Source organism: Ahaetulla prasina, chromosome 1 (genome assembly GCF_028640845.1).
Source record: "Ahaetulla prasina isolate Xishuangbanna chromosome 1, ASM2864084v1, whole genome shotgun sequence".
In the NCBI taxonomy this organism is placed as follows: Eukaryota; Metazoa; Chordata; class Lepidosauria; order Squamata; family Colubridae; genus Ahaetulla; species Ahaetulla prasina.
Window position 1 is genome coordinate 36,792,345 of NC_080539.1, and position 22,345 is coordinate 36,814,689.

At 36.0% G+C, this 22,345-nt stretch overlaps 1 protein-coding gene across 1 annotated transcript in view; it reads left to right on the forward strand.

Annotated features, from left to right (window-relative positions):
• Positions 1-22,345, forward strand: part of USP34 (ubiquitin specific peptidase 34) — a 140,576-nt gene that overhangs the window by 79,176 nt on the left and 39,055 nt on the right. Inside the window, 15 exon segments of the mRNA XM_058164851.1 lie at positions 42-128; positions 273-473; positions 2,592-2,674; positions 3,945-3,985; positions 8,530-8,654; positions 9,208-9,360; positions 10,563-10,667; positions 13,139-13,194; positions 13,294-13,414; positions 15,505-15,688; positions 18,047-18,210; positions 19,595-19,660; positions 21,682-21,828; positions 21,909-21,965; positions 22,114-22,191. Coding sequence (XP_058020834.1) covers positions 42-128; positions 273-473; positions 2,592-2,674; positions 3,945-3,985; positions 8,530-8,654; positions 9,208-9,360; positions 10,563-10,667; positions 13,139-13,194; positions 13,294-13,414; positions 15,505-15,688; positions 18,047-18,210; positions 19,595-19,660; positions 21,682-21,828; positions 21,909-21,965; positions 22,114-22,191 — 1,668 coding nt within the window.

Consider the following 22,345-nt stretch of genomic DNA (forward strand, 5'->3'; position numbering starts at 1 on the left):
TACTCATTTTCCTTACTTATCCTTCTATAATTTGATTACAGTTTGTGGCTTCTGGAGGTCTTCAGCAGCTCTTGGAAATATTTAATTCAGGAATTTTAGAACCTAAAGAACAGGAATCGTGGACAGTTGTAAGTAACATACAGTTGTAACTGACTCATCTTAATGAGTTATAAAACTTCTCTAATGAATCTTGAGTTTTGTTTTAAGTATTCTGCTATTATTTATCAAAAAGTTAAATGAAGTTAAAGCTGCTTATTCATTCTTATTTGTAGTGGTTATTAGATTGTCTGGCTTGCTTGCTGAAGTTGATATGCCAGTTTGCTGTGGATCCTTCAGATTTGGATTTAGCTTATCATGATGTTTTTGCCTGGTCTGGAATAGCAGAGAATCACAGGAAAAGAACTTGGCCAGGAAAATCACGGAAAACTGCAGGAGATCATACAAAAGGCCTTCACATACCGCGTTTAACAGAGGTGAAAAACTTCTCTTTAAAAGCAATAAAAACAAAGACTTTAGGGAAAGTCTTATCTACAAGTTGATAGGTGTGACACTGTAAATGTAGGTTTTCATAGAAATTTAATTGGGAAAACCATTTTCAGAGGAAAAAATGTTAGTAAGTATAATGAATGGTTCATTGGAATAATGCAGTCTTACTAAGTTACCATATATCTCAAGAAGATTTATTTCCATTTCACATTATCTTTGATGACTGAAAATTATGGGAATTGAAGTCCTAAATATCTGAAAAGCATTAAGATGGGTTAAGGTTAGTAATATATACTCCTGTTTATTTTCTGGATACATATGTACACAGTAAATTAACAAAAAGAAATTGGGTCTGAGATCAGCATATTTTGCATATAAACTGCTTTGACTGCTAATACATTCAGCTTCACTGATATTTTAATTTTAGCATATAAGTATATATATAGTCATACTTCATAAACAATATTGAATCTGAATATCTTAATGTCAGTTTTCTAAATTGAAATGTAAAATAGAAATCCAAAAGCATAGAGCTTTAAGGAATATTTTGAATAGATGTAGGTCAGTGATTTCCAAGACATTTTAGAAGATAAACTATACCTACATCCAAAGTGTGAAATTTTATTTAGTATAATTATAAATCCCTAGTTGTGATTTTTTATATGTACTTATATTAGTGCTGAAAAAGTTTTAGGCCATTCATTTCAAAGTACTTATACAAAGTAGAATATGAATATATGGTAAAATGGTACTAGTTAGATTTATACACAGCACACAGTACTATATTGAACTAAATTTACAATTGCACAGATAAGTTTACATTCCCCTTGCAGCATTATGGACCATTTTTTAAGTAAATGTGAGTGATTGCACATTTTTTAAAAAAATTTGAGGTTGATTCAAATTAAAATATTAGGTAGCACAGTCATTAAACCATAGCAATAAAGGAAATTATAAAGTGGTCCTGTTCGTAAGTTTCCATATCCTTAGTTTTTAATATTGTGTATTAAATATGCATCAATGTTCACTTGCATCTTTCATGATAGTTATGAATGAGACCTTTAATTTTCATAAGTAGTAAAGGTGCCCATTCTCATCAAAAAGCCTCATGTCCTATATATAGTTTGGTTGTATAGAATGAACTGCATGTTTGAGATCTCTCCAATGATATTGAAATTAGGGTAAATAAATAAATATTGTTTTGTTACAGCCATTAAAAGGTTGACTTGTCCTTATATAATGAATCATTGTCATATTGGAAAGTGATACAAATTTATTGTTATATCAACCTCAATATAATAAAGTGTGTCAACTTTATTATATACAGTATTACCAGCTCAACATTCAAGAGCATGCAGACTTTTTGACCATTTTATTCATTTATTGCTGTGGCTTGTTTAATGATATTCTGTGCTATTCTGTGAAGCCCAATATTTAATTTGGGGGAAAAATGTATTTTTTTAAAAAAAGTTTTGTCTGATCACTCATGTTTACTTACAAAATGGTACATCTTACAGATTCTGCAAGGGATATGTAAACTTAAGAACACAACTGTACTACAGTCCTAAATGAAATTAAAGTCCTTAACAGATTATATGAAATGAACATCAAGCAAAAGCTTTTTAAATATCCCAGAGATTTTCCAGGAAATCAGGGATTAATTGTACCACTTTAGTTGTTTCCTTAAAGATAACAATTCCCCAAATTTCATAATTGAAATAGCAGCAGTGGAAATAGCTTGCAAATGCAAATCCTATTAAATAACAGAAGCAAACACTTGGCAAGTCCTGGATATGTTCTCAGCTACACAGAAGGAAAAAAAGATAGCAGTCTACCATTTGTTTGAAATGATCATATTAGTACATAAATTGTGAAACTGATAAATGGGAGAAAAAAAATTCTAGTTGGCATATTTTATCAAACTTTGTGTGTGTTTCAATATATGATATCTTGCTTATCGTTAAAATGCTGGATTTATAAACAATGCAGTTATATTATACACACACACACACAAACATACATACATACACATGTATACATATAACACATAGTTTTAAGGCAGCAGTTACATTAACTGTTCTTTTTTGACTTCAATTTTTTTAAAGGTATTTCTTGTACTTGTCCAGGGAACCAGTTTGATTCAGCGACTTATGTGTGTTGCTTATACATATGACAACTTGGCGCCTAGGTACAATAACCTTTTTTTAATATCTTTGGTAAGATTTATAGTATATATATATATATATATACACACACACATATATATTTGCATTAAGCAGCATATTAAATAATAAAGTGTTTTAGTCAGAAATATGTAGTTAAAAGAGCATTAGTAAAGTTGTTATATTCTTTCTTGTTAGTAGTGTTTTGACCTTACTAAAAGTATTCAGAGTATCTCTGATAAGATCAAAACCATATGTTTTGAATTCAAGATATTTTAAATTTGGATTTTCTTATAAGTCACTTTAATATTTAGTGAAAACAGGCTTCTGCCCGGTATTAAGGCAGAAAAAATTGCACAATTGTAGTTGAGGCTATTGCAATATTCTAATTTCCAGATCTGGCTAAAAAGACTATTTTGTGACCTAAGAAACTTAAGTAATTGAGAGTTTATTAGGTAGCCCAAGTGGTCTACTTAATCAACTATGAGTCAAAGACTTTAGCTGATCTCCCCTATCTCTCATTATCACTCAGACTTATTGCAGCAGATTCTCAGTTCTTCAGTTAAGTAAAACCTTTTTTTTTCAGGCTAAAGAAGATAACAAACCAGTAATTGTTAATGCTAGTCAAGAATGTACTTCAGAGGTTCCCAATCTTTTTCACCTGCGGCTCCCCCGGAAATCCGACCTGCAACTGCGCATGCGCACCAGACGCCCCAGAAATGGCGCATCAGCGCCAGACCCAGCGGGCGCAGATATTCCGCGGCGCCCCCATGACGATAGCGCGGCTCCCTGGGGAGCCGCGGCTCACACTTTGGGAATCACTGATGTACTTGATATAGCTATTTTACTTCATACATTGTGATTAAATCACATTAAATCAAATTGTGAATTAGTTATCTACCTGGACCAGGTAGCCATGTATAGTGCTACATCTCTGTTACCATCTACCCTGTTTCCCACAAAATAAGACATCCCCTGATAATAAGCCCAATCGGGCTTTTGAGCACATGGCAATAAGGCTAAGTGCTTATTTTAGGGTTCAAAAAATATAAGACAGGGTCTTATTTTTGGGGAAACACGGGAATTACCCTCTTTGTTCCAAGAGGAAATAAATATTATATAGCAATCTAGTAAAACATTTTAAAAGATTAGTACAAAATTCCGTAGAATATTAAATTAGTTTCTTGAATTTGATAATCTAGTGAGAACGAATAACTATTCATCTTTTTTTATTATTTGAAGTAACATTTTCTAAATTGTGTAGTGATTTATTTTACTTATTTTATTCCTCTACAGGGTGTTGAAAGCTCAAGCTGATCATAGGTCAAGACATGAAGGTCAGTACATTGGTTAAGATATAATTTTTTTTTTAAGTTATATGGAGTTTTCAATACATCTTTCTTAAGCTGAAATCCAGATATGTTAAATATTAATATAAGAGTAGTCATGTGAAAAAGAAAGTACACCCTCATTTATTCTACGGTTTTATGTATTGGGACATAGTAAAAATCATCTGGCCCTTAGCCGTTCTTAAAAGTAGATAAATACAACCTCAGATGAACAACAACCCATGGCATATTACACCATATCATCATTTATTTTACAAAAAGAAAGCCAAAATGGAGAAGCCATGTGTGAAAAACTAAGTACACCCTAATTGCTTCCATAGGTATGAAGAAGCTAAGTAGCAGCCAGGTGCTGCTAATCAAGTGCCCTTGATCAATTAATTATCAGCAAGTGTAACTACCTCTATAAAAGGCAAAGTTTTGTTGTGTTTAATATACATTCAGGTGTGTATTAACACAATGCCAAAGAGTAAAGACTTGAGCAGTGATCTTAGAGAAGAAATTGTTGCTGCCCATCAGTCTGGGAAGGGTTGTAAGGCCATTTCCAAACAATTTAAAGTCCATCATTCTGCAGTGAGAAAGGTTATTCACAAGTGGAAAGCATTTGAGAGAGTTGCCAATCTTCCCAGGAATGGATGTCCCAGCAAATTCACTTCAAGGTTATACCATGCAATGCTCAGAGAAATTGCAAAAAATCCAAAACTTATGTCTACAGGCCTCAGCATGTTAAATATTCATGGTAGTACAAGTAGAAAAAGACAGAACAAATATGGCTTGTTTGGAAGGGTGCCAGGAGAAAGCCTCTTCTCTCCAAAAAGAACATGGCAGCATGGCTTCCGTTTATAAAATTGCATCTGAACAAATCACAAGACTTCTGGAATACAGTCCTTTGGATTGACATGACCGAAGTAGAGATGTTTGGCTTTAATGCACAGTGCCACGTTTGGCAAAAACCAAACACAGCATATCAGCACAAAGATATTTCAACTGTCAAACATGGTGATGGAGGGGTAATGATTTGGGCTTGTTTTGTAGACATAGGACTTGGGCGCTTTGCCGTCATTGAGTTGACCATGAACTCCTCTCTATACTAAAGTATTCTAGAGCCAAATCTGTGGCCATCTGTCCAACAGCTAAAGCTTGGTCGACATTGGGTCATGCAACAGGACAATAATCCCAAGTACACCAGCAAATCTACCACAGAATGCCTGAAGAACAAAAGAATCAAGTGTTGCCCAATCAAAATCCAGACCTCAACCTGATTGAAATTCTTTGGTAGGGACCCCATGACTGTATTTGTAGTTCATGGTTGATTAGTAGGGTCCTTGGTGCTCTCTGAGCTTAGTCAGAGATGTTTTATTATTGAAGTAGGTAACATCAGTGCTAGAAGGGAATGATGTTGGCTCTCTATTTATATATGTATATAACTCCCTTTTAGCAATGATGATGTTATCTAACTGGGTAAGGAAATGACTACAAAAAAACAACCAAGTTCAGAGCACCAAGGACCCCATATGTTAGATACTCCTCATCCTCAGCTGGTAGACAAAATGTATTATTAAGTTGTAGTCTAAAACATATAAAAAGGCCCATATTGAAGGTAGCTAATAGCTAATTATGTCTCATGGCATGTTAATATGCTTCAGATTGGCTTTAGTTTATAAGCTTAAAGCTTATTTACTGGAAAGTTCATTGAAGTAACTCCTATGTTCATTATTTTTAACTGCAGATGGATTTATATTATAATTAAAAAATTAACTTCCTGTTCCTACAATATTCAATTCCTTATTTTTGTTGGCAAAAAGCAACAACAATTAATTACAGCATTTTTAAGGTGTCATTTTAGAAGTTATGGAAGATGTTTCAGAATTGTTTTAAATTTATTTCTGTGTCAGCATTTCTGAAGACAGTTCTGCTATTTTCTAAACTTAATATTAATTTAGCAAGGATTTAATAGATAGACCTTTATATATCATTAAAAAAACATCAGGATCAGGATTACCATACAAGTGACTTTCCATTTTGCCTTTTTCTGTAACAGGGATTTCTTCCAACTTCTGTTCCTTTGTTTGAGAAGCATGATAGCCTCTATAGTATTTTTATATATTATTAATTAATACATTAATATATAGCAAAGCAATTCCTTTTTCTCTTGTAGGTTACGTCATGGTAATAATTGTTTACCTGATAGTTCATATGACCTTGACATTTCAACTATGTACTTTAAATATCTTTAGAGGGGAAAAGTCATTCAGGCTAGGTAGAGACACCTTCCCTAATTTTGTGAAGGGTGGCATTGTAAAACAGAAATCATTAAAAATACTGTTTTTTTCACATCACCTGTACATGTATTTGAGGGACTTATTTTCAAATTCCTAATATAAATGCAGACAGCAAAGTCAAGGTAATGCCATTAACGCCATTTCGCTTAGTTTTATCTTAAATGCATTTTAATCAGGTTTTAGTGTGGGAAAGATCTTGATTTATTCACCTTTTATATAATGTACACATAACTAGTAAATAGTAGGAATACAACTTCATATTTTTCTTGTTATTAATCAATTGATATCTCATGTAGAATCAAGCTCTTGAGATTTGGCCAACTGTAGAAAAGAAAAAAACATACCAACAATTGATTTTCTCACAGTTGTTTTCATATTTAGCAACTGAAAAACATCCACACTTAAAAAAACCTATTTAGGATAGATACACAAGCAATAATTTAGGTAAAACAGTACTATAGTAATCCAGTGGCAGTCAGATATTTGACTCCGGTGACAATTAGTTCCAGCAAGCATCATCAGTGGCAGTACACTGAGAATTTTCCCAAACATCTGGTGGGGTACCACATTATTTCTCCGTAATGCAGATTCTGGCCTGTAAAAGTTCAGCTGTTTTTCCACCCCATATAGCTTCTGGTAGGCATTTGGAGAATTTCCCGACATATGGTAGATGAATCCATTGAGCGCCTGGTTCACTGTTGGCAGTTGGCACTGTTGGCATTGTAAAATTATTCAGGCCCTTGATGAAATTACCTCTAAAGTAATCTTCCTATTTTGGCCAATCTCAGATGGCTCCTTAGTTTACCAATAGCCTTCAGAAGAAGAAATGACTGAAGCAATGGCTACAGTGCCAGTGGAGTTCAAATCTACATTCAAGAGAGGTGAAAGACGTCTTTGATTGCATTAACAAGTTGACATTGAATAGTCAATTGCTTTTTAGAAAAGCCTCAAGGTTGCTGTCATAAATTCACATATTCCACTAACAAAATTCCCCAGATTCATTCAAATCTTGTCATCATCATGTGGACAGAATACAGGATAATGACTTGGGACATGGTCTTGTTTAGTTACTTGGATTTCGTTTGATCAATGACTTCAAAGGAAGTGAATCAGGTGATATCTGTTCTCTTCCTCCTGTAGCTGAATCCTTGCCCCTCTTGGTCCTTTTGGGTACTTAGGTGGGAGGTAATTTTCTGGACCAGAAGACTGTTAACACTTTGTTGTGAGAGTAGATATTATTGGCAGCTTTGAAATAAGGGGAGGGCATGTTATTTGGCTCTTTCTATATCCAGAGTATTGAATAATTATCACCTAGTCTCCAGCCTTCCTTTTTTGGGAAAGATTGAGGCAGTAGTTGGGAATAAATTACAAAACATCTTAAAGGAAATGATCTCTGCTCACAGTTCCCACCATTGCAGCACTCTCACAGTCTCTTCATCAAAATTCAGCTGGCAATATTCCCATTTTACAACTGTAGAAGCATTGCAACTTCTTCCCACTGCAGTCTGGGAAACTTTAGCCAGCTAGGCCCACCAGTTCAGTACTCACGAGAAACCCAGGCATTCTCCATGCTCCACCATGCCTGGAAGGCCTCAGATTGCTAGGATCATTGGCCTACAAATCTCTTCCTTGCATTGCCACTCCTGAGAGACCTGGGCCTTCCTCCTGTCCAACCATGGCCAGACTGCTCAGCCAGGCCTCAGTCAAGATAAGCCCACCGGCACATGGGTCTTTTCCCTGCCCTATCACTCCTTCTCCCTGCCCCTAGGCCTATCTTTCTCTGCAGCTGCTAACAGGTGTGCCAGCAAGGTGCAACTAAAACGCTAGCAAAGGCAATCTGATTTCTGTGTACAGTGGATTTAGTCATCTCAAGTCTTCCAGGCCTGGTGGAAGAGAAAGAAGGCCCAGGCAATAGTAGGCCTATCCAGCTGAGGATTCCTGACCCGTCATGTGTCAGTGAGTTCTGGGTCTTCCAAGCCTCTACCCACCCCACACCCCAGAGGTATCTTGGTGCAGTCTCTTAACTACTGCAGTGGGGAGAGCTGGAATTGCTGTCATTGAGTGAGACAGTCATGTGAACATCTTGTTTAACAACAACATATGACCAAAATTCTGGGTTTAATTGTGCTCAAAGACTAACTGTATTTTTCAGCCAAAGCGATTTCTCATTCAAACATAATTTATCTTAATTTGAAAAAATTACAAAATGGCTTATACGTAATGTATAATTAATGTTTTTGATTCTTCTTTTAGTTACTCACTATTCAATGTGGTTGCTAGTGAGTTGGGCTCACTGTTGCTCTTTAGTAAAATCCAACTTAGCAGATAGTGATAATTTACATGATTGGCTGAAGAAACTTACTCTTCTAATTCCAGAGGTAAGCTTTGAAAACAATTTCTAGTTTAGTATAAGAAATAAGCCAAAAGTAGGTTAAATAGATCTGTTGAAAGAGACATTTTAGGAGTGAAGAAAAAGACTTTTTGTTACTTTGGTATGGATTTATTAGTAGTTTAAATATTGTATTTAGTTTCCCTAATTCAAGGTTTTTAAAAAATGAAACGTCTTCATATTTATTCAAAAGCAAATCCTACTGGATCCAGCAACCCAATCTTCTAAGTAGCATGCATAAGATTTCAGCCAAAGTCCTCACAATCAATCTATTATAGAAAATAGCTGTCTCCTTCTATATTTACAATATCATTTGTAATTTCCCACTATTAATTCTTTGGTGGGTTTTTTTTAGTTTCCAAAGTGTTCTAGCATCTTATTTATAGTAAATGAAAATTATTGGTACAAATGCTTAGTTCACAATATTGATAGCAAATAGGCATATTGAAAATAGTTTATAAATCTAAAAATAAAGAAAATAAGAAAAAATGTTTTTATTTGAATGGTTTCCATTTAATTGTAATTCTTTATTTCAATTTCAGACTGCAGTTCGCCATGAATCTTGTAATGGTCTCTATAAATTATCACTATCAGGGTTGGATGGAGGAGACTCCATAAATAGATCTTTCCTGCTGCTAGCTGCCTCAACACTACTTAAATTTCTTCCTGATGCCCAGGCTCTGAAACCTATTAAGGTAAAATAAGAAAGGTTACCTATTTCATTTATGTGAAATTATGTTGCATAGTAAATGATCAAAAAACAAGTTCCTGCCAGTGAAATTGTCATATATTTATAGTTCTTACATTTACAGAACAACAACTGAGTCCTTCGGGAGAAGGGCGGTATACAAATTAAAATAATGTTGTTGTTGTTGTTGTTGTTATTATTATTATTATTAACTTATATTAGAAGGATAGGCAAACAATTTATAGTTAACGAGTACAAGTTTTTATTTGTCTGCTTCTTCAATTCCCAGTGTTTTATGCATCTATATTACATCAACAATTGGTGATTTCCCCCCCCCCTTTTCATAATATTTGTTAAATAATTAGTATAAACATCTGCCACTGATACAATACCAGGGTGACTGTGCTTTGCCTTTCCTATGTGCTAGAACACCTGTCTCAGTCATTATACCAGTAAGGCACATACTGAGTAGAGGTGGGATAAGGACAAAATTAACTCCTGCTAACATAGTATCAGGGCATATGATGCTTCTTTTGCCAAAAAAAAAAAAAAACCATAAAAAATGGAATAAAAGAGGAAGAATTTCCCACAAAATCCATCAGTTACTCTTTCATAATTATTTAAGTTTAACTGCAATTGATTTCCATTTTACAAGTTTATGTAAACAAGAAAACAAATAAAATATTAAACAGAAGTGTTATAAGGAGAATTAATTTCTAAATAATAAAGCCCAGTTGAGAGTTTTAATGACAGAAAAAGAAGTTAGTTTTTCAGAAAAATGAAATTGATGGAGAAAGAATTTTTTAGAAGTAAAACTGCATACAATATTCATTTTCTTTGCTTTGATGTTCACTTCCACACTGTTGAGATGTTAATCAAAAAAAATGTGAGCATCTACAAAATGTACATGTAAAAAGAACCTCTTAGGCCATATGCTTTAGTTGCACACAAACACACACACGGAAATATTGGAAGTTGCAAACTGTCTTTGGTTATAAAATAAAGTGTGTGCGTTGGTAAGAATTACATAAATACTAATGCTTATTTTATATAATTTAAAAAAAACATAGAACAAAGTAGCCAATAACCATCTTCATCTTATTCTTTTCCTTATAATGTTTTAGGATTTTTTTTTTAATTAGCAAGTTTCTTGACCAAAGTTGGGAAGAAAAAAGTCTAACCCTCTTTTTTCTCCCCCCTCCCTTCCAGATTGAGGATTATGAAGAAGAACCCATTTTACAGCCTGGCTGTAAAGAATATTTCTGGTTGCTGTGCAAACTAATAGATAATATACATGTAAAAGATGCTAGTCAGGTAAGTATAATTTCATGTTAAGGGTTTGTGTTACGTTTATGCTTGCTCTGTCCCATAATTGGGTAGACCAAGTTGCCCTGATAGACTGGTCTCACCAGAAAAACACTTACGTTAAAGGTTTATTTTCCCATTTTTAAGTCTGTATTACTACCCAATCTCACCTTTCCAAACTGGCACAAGCCCAGCAAAACTGGACTTCTATAACTTTGTAAACAGATTTACAACAGATAATACATTGCCTTATTCTATAATGCTAGTGTATTAACCATTTACCACTCAGCAAACCACCAAATCTAAGCGAGTACTTTTTAGGAATATTTAAAACATTTCAATATTAAAATATTCCAATCTCAAAAACTGTAATTTTGAACATGCTGAGTTTGCTTTGAGAAGAAACAAGACTTTGGTTTTCTCCCTACTTTAGAACAAAAAATGATTGTGGCTTTGTTTTGAATTTTCTGATTGTTCCAGGCAAATTTCAGGAAGAGTTCATATGTTGCATATGTGTTGTATGGCATTTTACTTTGCAGGAAAGTAATATAAAGATATTTATGTTAAGTATCCTTGTGTTTATATACACAATAGCACTTCCCAGAAAAGTATTGATGCCCTTGCCATTGTGTAAGCGTAGGCTGTTTTGTGTAGTATTGGTTGATTTGCTTTGTTGACTTTTGGGGTACGTATTCATTTTATACAAACTCAAATGCCTTGTAACATCCTCAGCCTTTTTTAAAATTTTGCAACCAGAATAATTCGTATGTACAATCAAACCATCAGCAAATACCCACTGTATATAATTGTTTTTGCTGGATTTTGGCCTGGCATGCAGGGTGAGGAAAAATGGGTGTGAAATCTGTGGTTTGCCTTTGTTAAGAGGAGGGAGAGAGTTTATAGATAAAATATAATAATAACAGAGTTTGAAGGGACCTTGGAGGTCTTCTAGTCCAACCCCCTGCCCAGGCAGGAAACCCTACACCATTTCAGACAAATGGTTATGCAACATTTTCTTAAAAATTTCCAGTGTTGGAACATTCACAACTTCTGCAGGCAAGTTGTTCCACTGATTAATTGTTCTAACTATCAGGAAATTTCTCCTTAGTTCTAAGTTGCTTCTCTCCTTGATTAGTTTCCACCCATTGCTTCTTGTTCTACCCTCAGGTACCACATATACTGTACCTGTGCATTTTGGTTTTTTTGCCTAAGTTCTTCACTGTTGAATTTCATTTTGTTAGATAACACCCAATGTTCAAGTCTGTCAAGATCCTTCTGTATCTTGAGCCTGTCTTCTGGAGTGTTGGCTATTCCTGCCAGCTTGGTGTCATCTGCAAATTTGATGAGTTCCTCATCTATCCCCTTGATGAACTACTATTTTTTGTAAAGCGAATCCATTATAAAACTTCATAATAATAGAAGAAAATATAATTTGTGGTTATCTGCCTGGTTCATTTATTTCCAAACTGGAAGAAATGCTAAATGGAAAAATATTATTGAGATTGACTGTTTTATCCTGTTAATTGAGTAGGAGGAGCAAGAGGGATAAAGAATGCTTCCTTCCCCTTCCTTTTTCTCCCCTTTCTTTTTCTGTTGCACATCAACTGGTTTCCCTCCCTCTTCCCCCACATTTTTGTGCTCTTTCTCCCACTCTCAAACTCACCCTTCCTTTCCCTTTTACACATGCCCACATGCACAGACTCTTTCTTCCCATTTGTGTGCAGATTCCTAGAGGAGATTTACTTGAAGCAGATTCATAAAATTATGAAGCAGATTCCAAGAGAAGATCTGCTTTCTCTAGGAATCTGCTTAATGGATTTAACCGTCAGGAAGCCAAGCACTCTCTGAGAGAACCTTTGCAAACTTGTTCCAGCATGGTGGAAGTTTTGCATTTTTGGATTTTGACAGGCACAGAGTAGAGAAGCAGTGGCAATATAACGTAATAAACACAGGTTACATCATAGGTATGGGAGAGGCTGTAGGAGGCCCAGCACAGGCTGGGTGCAAGTGTCTCTGGCGCTGAAAGCTTGGCTCTTGCTTTGATTTCAGCAGGGATGATTTTCACTTCCTGAACTGAGCCTCCTAAGGTCTCTGTTACCAACCTCAGACACCCCATATTCTACCTGGGATTCCATCAATTTAATGACCAAAAGGATCACATAACAATTACAACCAGGAGTGTTGGGATTGCAATCATTAAGCAAAGCAATCACATGGGTGTTTTGCTTAACAACTGTTTCACTCAACAACCAAGATCCTGGTCATGTTGAGGACTACCTGTAAAGGCATATAATTCAAGCATACATAGAACATTTTATCATAAAATCAAAGGTTGGAAGTCTGCATTAGGTAACACTAGTCAGATTGTATTTATGTACAGTATATTGCTTATTAAATATATTCTAAAACTTTTCTCAATATAATAAATCTTTTAATAATTGCTTTGCATTTACAATTTCATTTTGTTTCTTTTAACTTAGACAACTTTACTTGATTTAGATGCCTTAGCAAGGCATTTGGCTGATTGTATTAGAAGGTAAGCTTTAATCTTGTTAATTTCTTAGAATATTTGGTTTAAAATTATTTCCATCAAAATACCATTTTAATAACAGAAAATTCTCTTTGTCTTTTACAGCAGAGAAATTCTTGATCATCAAGATGGTAATACTGAAGATGATGGCCTTACAGGTCTCCTACGTTTAGCAACAAGTGTTATCAAACATAAACCACCTTTTAAATTTTCCAGAGAGGGGCAGGTAAGATCTAAAGAACTAAACCAGGATTGTAGTAATTCATCTTGTATATACTTATTATTACATTTTCCCTTAAGTATGAATAATATTGTAAGATATATGTGAATGTTTTCTTACTACTTCTTTTTTAATATTTCTACTCAAAATTGCAGTTTGAAAGATCACATAAACTTTGTATTAGGAGAAAAATACTTGACTGTGAAGCAAAGGCAGCAGTTTCCATGATAAGCATAGTTTGAGCCTCAGGTACATATAGTTAATTTTGAAAATCCTAATTAATCAGTGATTATGACACTGATTCCACTCAGAGCAGCATTAATTTCTCAAGATCCTTGTATTGTCCATGTATATAATTCATAGTGGCAAAAGAATGTGAGAAATATGCAACAATTTGATTTTATGAATTATTCAGAGGTTGTATATGATCAAGTGGTTTCGGCGTGAGGTACCAGCTGTATGCGGATGACACCCAGCTGTACTTTTCCACGCCGGACCACCCCAACGAAGTTATCGAAGTGCTGTCCCGGTGTCTGGAGGCCGTACGGGTCTGGATGGGGAGAAACAGGCTCAAGCTCAATCCCTCCAAGACAGAGTGGCTGTGGATGCCGGCATCCCGGTACAGTCAGCTAAATCCGCGGCTGACCATCGGTGGCGAGTCATTGGCCCCGATGGAGAGGGTGCGCAACTTAGGCGTCCTCCTGGATGAACGGCTGTCTCTAGAAGATCATTTGACGGCCGTCTCCAGGAGAGCGTTCTACCAGGTTTGCCTGGTGCGCCAGTTGCGCCCCTTTCTGGACCGGGATGCCCTATGCACGGTCACTCACGCACTCGTGACGTCTCGCCTGGATTACTGCAATGCTCTCTACATGGGGCTCCCCTTGAAGGGCATCCGGAGGCTACAGTTAGTCCAAAATGCGGCTGCGCAGGTGATAGAGGGAGCCCCTCGTGGCTCCCGTGTTACACCTATCCTGCGCAGACTGCACTGGCTACCTGTGGCCTTCCGGGTGCGCTTCAAGGTTTTGGTGACCACCTTTAAAGCGCTCCATGGCATAGGGCCGGGTTATCTACGGGACCGCCTACTGCTACCGAATACCTCTCACCGACCCGTGCGCTCTCATAGAGAGGGACTCCTCAGGGTGCCGTCAGCGAGGCAATGTCGTCTGGCGGCGCCCAGGGGAAGGGCCTTCTCTGTGGGGGCTCCCACCCTCTGGAACGAACTACCCCCAGGACTTCGTCAGCTTCCGGACCTTCGGACCTTCCATGAGCTTAAAACATACTTATTTAATTGCGCAGGACTGAGCTAGATTTTAATTTACGGGTTTTAAATTGGGTTTTATTTTCATATTTTTAATTTAGGCTTTTAGAATAAGTTTTTTAATTGTTTTTAGACTGTATTTATCTATTTTTAAATGCCTGTAAACCGCCCTGAGTCCTTCGGGAGATAGGGCGGTATATAAATTTAAATAATAAATAAATAAATAACTAAATTTAGGGAGGCAAAGACTTTGGAAATGAAAGACTTGTGAAGATATTATGTCATTCGTTTGCAGCTGCAGAAGCTTAGGGCTCCTTCTTCCTATGACCATGCCAAAGTTTTCCCTTATTCAGAGTTGTTATTTTTTATGTACATTTCAGGACCTTAATTGGATTAATAGATTAGGTTGTTGGATTAGCCTTCTTTCTTTCCATCTTTATAAAATGAATTAAGGCATTTCTATTTAGCCAAATGTTTTTAGTTAATATATAATTATTGTAGCAGTAATGGAATAGTTTAATTAGATTTTAATTGTTTTGTAGTGTATATTTGTTTCTGTGTCAGTTCACTATCTTGAATTTTTAAATATGGATACAAATTTAAATAACAAATAGCAGTTTCTATGAGTTTTCACAACCTTCTTTCTTTTCCCTCTTGTCCTTTAGAGGCAGACTTGAAATGTTTACATTGTATGAAGTATTAGCTTAGTTAAGGGGAAGGGGGGAGAGAGAAAATAAGTGCCCACAGTGAATCTTCAGATTGCAATATTAAGTTCTATGTAGAATATTCCAGCAAGTAAACGTTCACGTCAAACTTTTATATTTTCCTTGTTTTATAGGAATTCTTGAGAGATATCTTTAACCTTCTGTTCTTATTGCCAAGTCTAAAAGATCGACAACAGCCAAAATGCAAGTCACATTCTTCAAGGGCTGCTGCTTATGACTTATTGGTAGAAATGGTAAAAGGTTCTGTAGAAAACTACAGGCTCCTCCATAACTGGGTTATGGCACAACATATGCAGTGTAAGAATATTTTTTAAAATTTCTCAATATTCTGTGAGTAAGCAGATAAAGTGTATTTTCAAGCACGTCAGCAGCTAGGAATATTTAGATGGTTAAGTTGTTGCCATCTATTGCCCCATCTTCTCTTAAGATTTTCTGACCATAATATTAGAAAATATTGATGTTTATTTTGATGGCGTTTATGTTTCATGTTTATTTTCAATTCTGATTCATCATAAACATTTTGATGCACTTTAATACATGTCAGAATCATGTTGAACTCAGTTTTGAATTGACAAAAGTTGTTTTTCTCCATTCAAGTTGCTTTATTTTGATATGAAGCTGATGTATAATAGAATGTGCTAAAGAGATAGGAGATACTATGGACCAGTGGGAATCTCCATTCCCTCCCCAATCCAGGAGAAGATTACTGCAAAATCCCCATTTCGTCCCCATCTGCTGGGACTTGGGAGGCAGAGAATAGATGGGGGCGGAGCCAGTCAGAATTTTTACTACCAATTCTCCAAACTACTCAAAATTTCCACTACCAGTTCTCCAGAACTGGTCAGAACCTTCTGAAACCCACCTCTGCTATGGACCCCAAATGAAATGCAGTTGATAGAAGTTCTACTTTAATTTCACCATGTTTCCTTTTGGTGCATCATCCTTTTATCATTTCCTAGTGCCAAGTGAAGAGAGAAAAATAGTTTATATTCAGATCAAATATGAGATTTTTCTTTTCTCTCAAAATGAACAAATGGTTCCATGCTAAGTATTGGGACACAGAAATTACACTCTGGATTTTATGTGTCTGAGAAGTTATGCTTTTCATTCTTCTAGGCAGAAAAGAAAAAAATTGTTTTTTCCGCTCAGAAAACAGAAACAGAAATTGAGAGTGCGCTCTCCCACCTCTGAATAGTGTTGTAGAAAAATATAAATCAGCACTGTTGAGGCAAAAATGCTCAATACTGTTACTATTAAGTGAGCCAGTTGTGTCAGATAAAGAAATGGTCATGTAGAACAGGAGTCCATGACCTGTGGGCCACGACCCATTACTGGGCTGTGGCCTATTTGCAACCGGGCTTCATGAGCAGTGGGCTGGCAAGTGCACACAGTCCCACTTGTGTGAGCAGTGGGCACTGGTGCTCACAGCCCCATGCATTCACACAAATGAAGCTGTGCATGCCTGCCCCTCATACAGAACCACCACCACCCCCCCACGCCTGGCCACCAATCCAGAAATGATGTCGAAAACAAAGGACAAAAAAGAAATGAACTAAATCAGTATGTCTGCATCCTAACTGTATCCACAATTGCTGGGTGCAACATATGTGAGACATTTGTATTACTAAGCCCATCTTGAAGATATTTTTTGTAATATAGTTACATCCCTTCCAGTAAAATCAAAATATTAATTGATATAAGGAAATGTTTAAAGATTTCATGAACCAAAACTTAAAGAACTCAGGAATATCAGTACAAAATGAAACCCAACATTATAAGATCAAAACTAAATGGATGCCTAAAGTTTATTTTGATTAGTATAATAGAGCTTTTGAGCAAGAGGAGCCTAAAGAGAAAAATATACCATACTTAAGTGCAAATTAAAAATATGATTTCAAAGTATTTAATTGGCAGTAAGGCAGAAAAGAAAATGCCAAACTGTAACATATCTTTCAACCGCTACTGTTACACTTTTTGCTTCAGACATAAATTAGCATCTTTTTCAGCAGGTACAATGGTCAATTGGTAATGGTGATAATGATCATAGTAGTAGTAATAATTATGATGGTGGTAATACTAATGATAATAATTTGGTTCTGAATTAAACTCAGTTCTTGAGAATCATTGTTATGGTAACATAAACATTTCAAAAGATTTTTTTTTAAAATTTCCAAACTTAAAAATGTTACTTTTAGAGATAGGTCTGGTATAATAAATATTCAGGTTTTCTATAGCACTGAGAAGGTTACTTGAATGGGGCTTCCTCAATCAAAATCCCCACCAAGTAGACTGTGGAAGATGGAATCTAGTTCTTGAGCAAGATCCAATTCCTTTTCAGATTTTTTTTGTATTTTTTTTTTTTTTGTATTTTTACTTATTAAGAAACAAGCAGACCTTGGTTCTCTTTTTTTTAGACAACACTCCCTTATTGCTTTTGAGATAGAACCTGGGTTCCAGAGGTAACATATGAGTGGTTTACTTATGATCCCTTCAAAGAAGAGGGAGATGCTTTCATGAGAACATGACAAAATGTGGGACCTGAGAAGGGAGAATAGACACCCAACTAGTTGCTGGTTTTATTCACCTAGAAGATTAAATAATTAATGATTTTAACATTCACCCAGAAATAAAATTACCTTAATGTCACAATTTCAGCTTCTCATGCACCTTATAAATGGGATTATTGGCCACATGATGATGTTAGAGCTGAATGCAGGTTTGTGGGATTAACCAACCTTGGAGCGACTTGTTACTTGGCATCAACTATTCAACAATTATATATGATTCCAGAAGCCAGACAAGCCATTTTTACTGCAAAGGTATGGCCTTCCACTTTTAACTTGATACAGATTTTAATATTTCAATTAATATCACTACAAAATCAGTAAAAGTCAGTTTATTGAATGAATGACAGTTTTAAGCAAAGCTTTTCCTGCAAAATAGCTATCCTGATAAAAGAGATTCTGGTAAAGCTGTCTGGGTCTACCTGAAAAAAATTTATGAGTTAGATAAACATACAAAACCTAACATATAGTAAGATAATTTTTTATGTTCACATACGTCCCTATTTTAAAATTAGATCATTTGAACATGGTACTCTCAGATGCTCATTCCAGGGTTATTTACCTTACTTTTCAGAGTATGACACACTTTCTCTCTCTCCCCCCCCCGCCCCCCCCCCAAAAGAGGGTGGAAATGTTGGTGGATCTTATACACCAAATACAGCCATTTTTGGCCTCTCGAAGCCCCGCCCGTGCAGAAAAACAAGCCTGTTTTTTGCAAAAATGGGTTATCCACAGGGCTTGGGAGGCCTGCAGAGTGCTCCTGAGGGCTGGGGAGGGCAAAAACGTGACGCATGGGGGATTTGGGAGGCCAAAAATGGGCCTGTTTTTCCCCCGCAAAAATGGCATTTTTGGCCTCCCAAACCCCCCATGCGGCACTCTTTTGCCCTCCCCAACCCCGAGGAACACTAGGCCTCCTAAACCCTCTGCACAAAAATGGGACACGCAGAGGGTTTGGGAGGTCTGCAGAGTGCTCCTGGGGGCTGGGGAGGGCAAAACCATTTTTTTCCATGCTTACCTCTTCAAAATCTTGGTGCGTCTTATGCACCAGTGTATTTTATAATCCAAAAAAATACGGTAGTTAATATATGGAGACAAAGGTGAAAGTGGGAGTATATTTTATGAAAATGGATATCATGCTTTCATTGATACTCTTAGTTCCAACTTTAAAATAAATACTAAATCTCCTAATTGTGTTTTATTATAAATTAAGTGGAAAGCTGTATCATAAGTTTTAAATTTTAAAAGTTTTAAAAACTTTTTTTGTTTAAATTTTAAAGAAGGCCCTGAAGAGATGGTTCTGCCAATTGACTTGGGAACTCCAGAGTGATACAGAGCCCATCAAGTGGCTTGTCTGATTATTGTCACCAACAGGGTGGGAGGTTATTGCTTATTTTATTGAGGTTTTATCCTTGTAAACTTCCTGGAGTCACTGAGAGTGAATTGGGCAGCCATATACATTTAGTGAAATAAATAAATACACTTTCTAGAATGGTTTTAAGTAGGTTTCTTGTAAAATACTGTAATTTTTTAAATATTTGTAATAAAAATATTTTTTTAATTACTGTTTACTAACTTCAGAAAACCAATTTTATGTGTTTTCTTTCCATTTCAACCTTCATGTATTATTTTTTTAAAAAAGTATTCTGAGGACATGAAACACAAGACTACTCTTTTAGAACTTCAGAAAATGTTCACACATTTAATGGTAAGCTTTAAAAATCTTTTCAAAGATACATCTTTATGATAATTGATACTGGGAATAATTGATAATTGGCACTAGAAAGGAGATTAAAAGAGGGTTCTGATAACTCTTTGAGAGGTCTCTGCTGAGTAAGGAGAAGGAAAGGCTGCAAGCAAGATCTTACTGCCAGGCAAAGAATAGAATAGAATAGAATTTTTATTGGCCAAGTGTGATTGGGCACACAAAGAATTTGTCTTGGTGATATGCTCTCAGTGTACATAAAAGAAAAGATACCTTCATCAAGGTTCAATATTTACAACAATGATAGTCATAGTCATTAAATTAAATTTAACACTTAATGATACAACACTTAAAGATAATCATAGGGTAAAAATAAGCAATCAGGAAACAATCCATATCAATATAAATCATAAGGATTACCAGCAACAAAGTTACAGTCATACAGTCATAATTGGAAGGAGATGGGTGATGGGAACGATGAGAAGATTAATAGTAGTGCAGATTTAGTAAATAGTTTGACAGTGTTGAGGGAATTATTTATTTAGCAGAGTGATGGCCTTCGGGAAAAAACTGTTCTTGTGTCTAGTTGTTCTGGTGTGCAATGCTCTATAGCGTCGTTTTGAGGGTAGGAGTTGAAACAGTTTATGTCCAGGATGAGAGGGATCTGTAAATATTTTCACGGCCCTCTTCTTGATTCGTGCAGTATACAGGTCCTCAATGGAAGGCAGGTTGGTAGCAATTATTTTTTCTGCAGTTCTAATTATCCTCTGAAGTCTGTATCTTTCTTGTTGGGTTGCAGAACTGAACCAGAGGTGCAAATGACAGACTCAATAATTCCTCTGTAGAACTGAATCAGCAGTTCCTTGGGCACTGCTTTCTGAATTGGCGCAGAAAGAACATTCTTTGTTGTCCTTTTTTAATGATGTTTTTGATGTTAGCTGTCCATTTGAGATCTTGCGATATGATAGAACCCAGAAATTTGAAGGTTTCTACTGTTGGTACTGTGTTGTCTAGTATTGTAAGAGGTGGAAGTATGGAAGGGTTTCTCCTAAAGTCTTACCACCATTTCTACAGTTTTGAGTGTGTTCAGTTCCAGATTGTTTCGGTCGCACCACAAGGCTAGTCATTCGACCTCCCGTCTATATGCGGATTCATCATTGTCTCGAATGAGACCAATCATTGTTGTGTCATCTGCGAACTTCAGTAGTTTAACAGATGAATCGTTGGAGATGCAGTCATTGGTATACAGAGAGAAGAGAAGTGGGGAGAGCACACAGCCTTGGGGGCCCCCTGTGCTAATTGTACAGATATCCGATGTGATCCTGCTTAGCGTCACCTGCTGCTTCCTGTTTGCTAGGAAACTTGTGATCCACTTACAAGTCTGTTCAGGTACCTGTAGCTGGTTTAGCTTAGTTAGAAGAGTGTCTGGAATGATGGTATTGAAGGCTGAACTAAAGTCTACAAAAAGGACCCTTGCATAGGTCTTTGGAGATTCAAGATCTCTGTAGAAGGCAAAGAGGAAGAAAAGGGAAAGTTATTGAAAAAACTAAGGCAAGGAGAGAGAAGAAATAGACTTGCAAGAAAAGAAAAGGTTGCACAGTCCTTAGTGGAATGGCTATACTAGATATTATCCTATAAAGATTTTGATAAGCAACCAAGTATGCTGGATGCGTGGTTTTCAATTTCTCACATTGATTCTACTATCAGTAGAGGTGGTTAATAAGCTATTAGAATACTTCATTCTATTTGTAGCTGATTGGTCTTCCACTGTAGCTGATTGGTCTAAACTATAAGCCAAGAACATTTCTTGTGCTCTGATTATTATGAGCGGAACTATGTTAGTATTCTAATTATCTTACCAAACAGACTACAGACGGAACTTCCTACTTCGTTTTATTCCTATGGGAAAAAGGATCCAGTTCATAAGCAGATTTAGCCATACTAACAACTTTTGACAAACACATGAACCACCTGTTGTGTGTTCTTAACAATTAATTGCTTGTTTTCCTGGTTTCTAAACAAAGGAAAGTGAATGCAAAGCATATAATCCAAGGCCATTCTGCAAAACCTACACCATGGATAAACAGCCACTAAATACTGGTGAACAAAAGGACATGACAGAATTTTTTACAGATCTTATAACAAAAATTGAGGAAATGTCTCCAGAATTGGTAAGTCTACAGAAATATTTTTTTAATGTGCTTGAAACAATTCTCCCTATTTTGACTGAAATTAATTCATTCATCCACAGAAGAATACTGTGAAAAGCTTGTTTGGAGGTATTATCACAAACAATGTTGTTTCTCTGGTGAGTTCATACTTTTACTGTCCATTGTTCCCTTCTACTAGGTGTTTTGGTTTTTTTTTGAGGAGGGAGGTGGGAGTGCAAGTATTGGCTTTATATTTACAGATTCCTATTGATACTGTTGGTTTGATCTGTTATGACTATTATTTAGGACTGTGAACATGTTAGCCAAACTGCTGAAGAATTCTATACAGTAAGATGTCAAGTAGCAGATATGAAGAATATTTATGTAAGTAAAATCATTGCAATAACATTGCAGATCTCTTGGTTATTTGAGATTTCCTAAATAGCATTATATCAAATTAAATTGTTATGCTCTTTAATGGTATTGTTTCTTTTGAATGGCAATGCCTCAAAAATCTCTGGATATGCTCTTTCCAGCA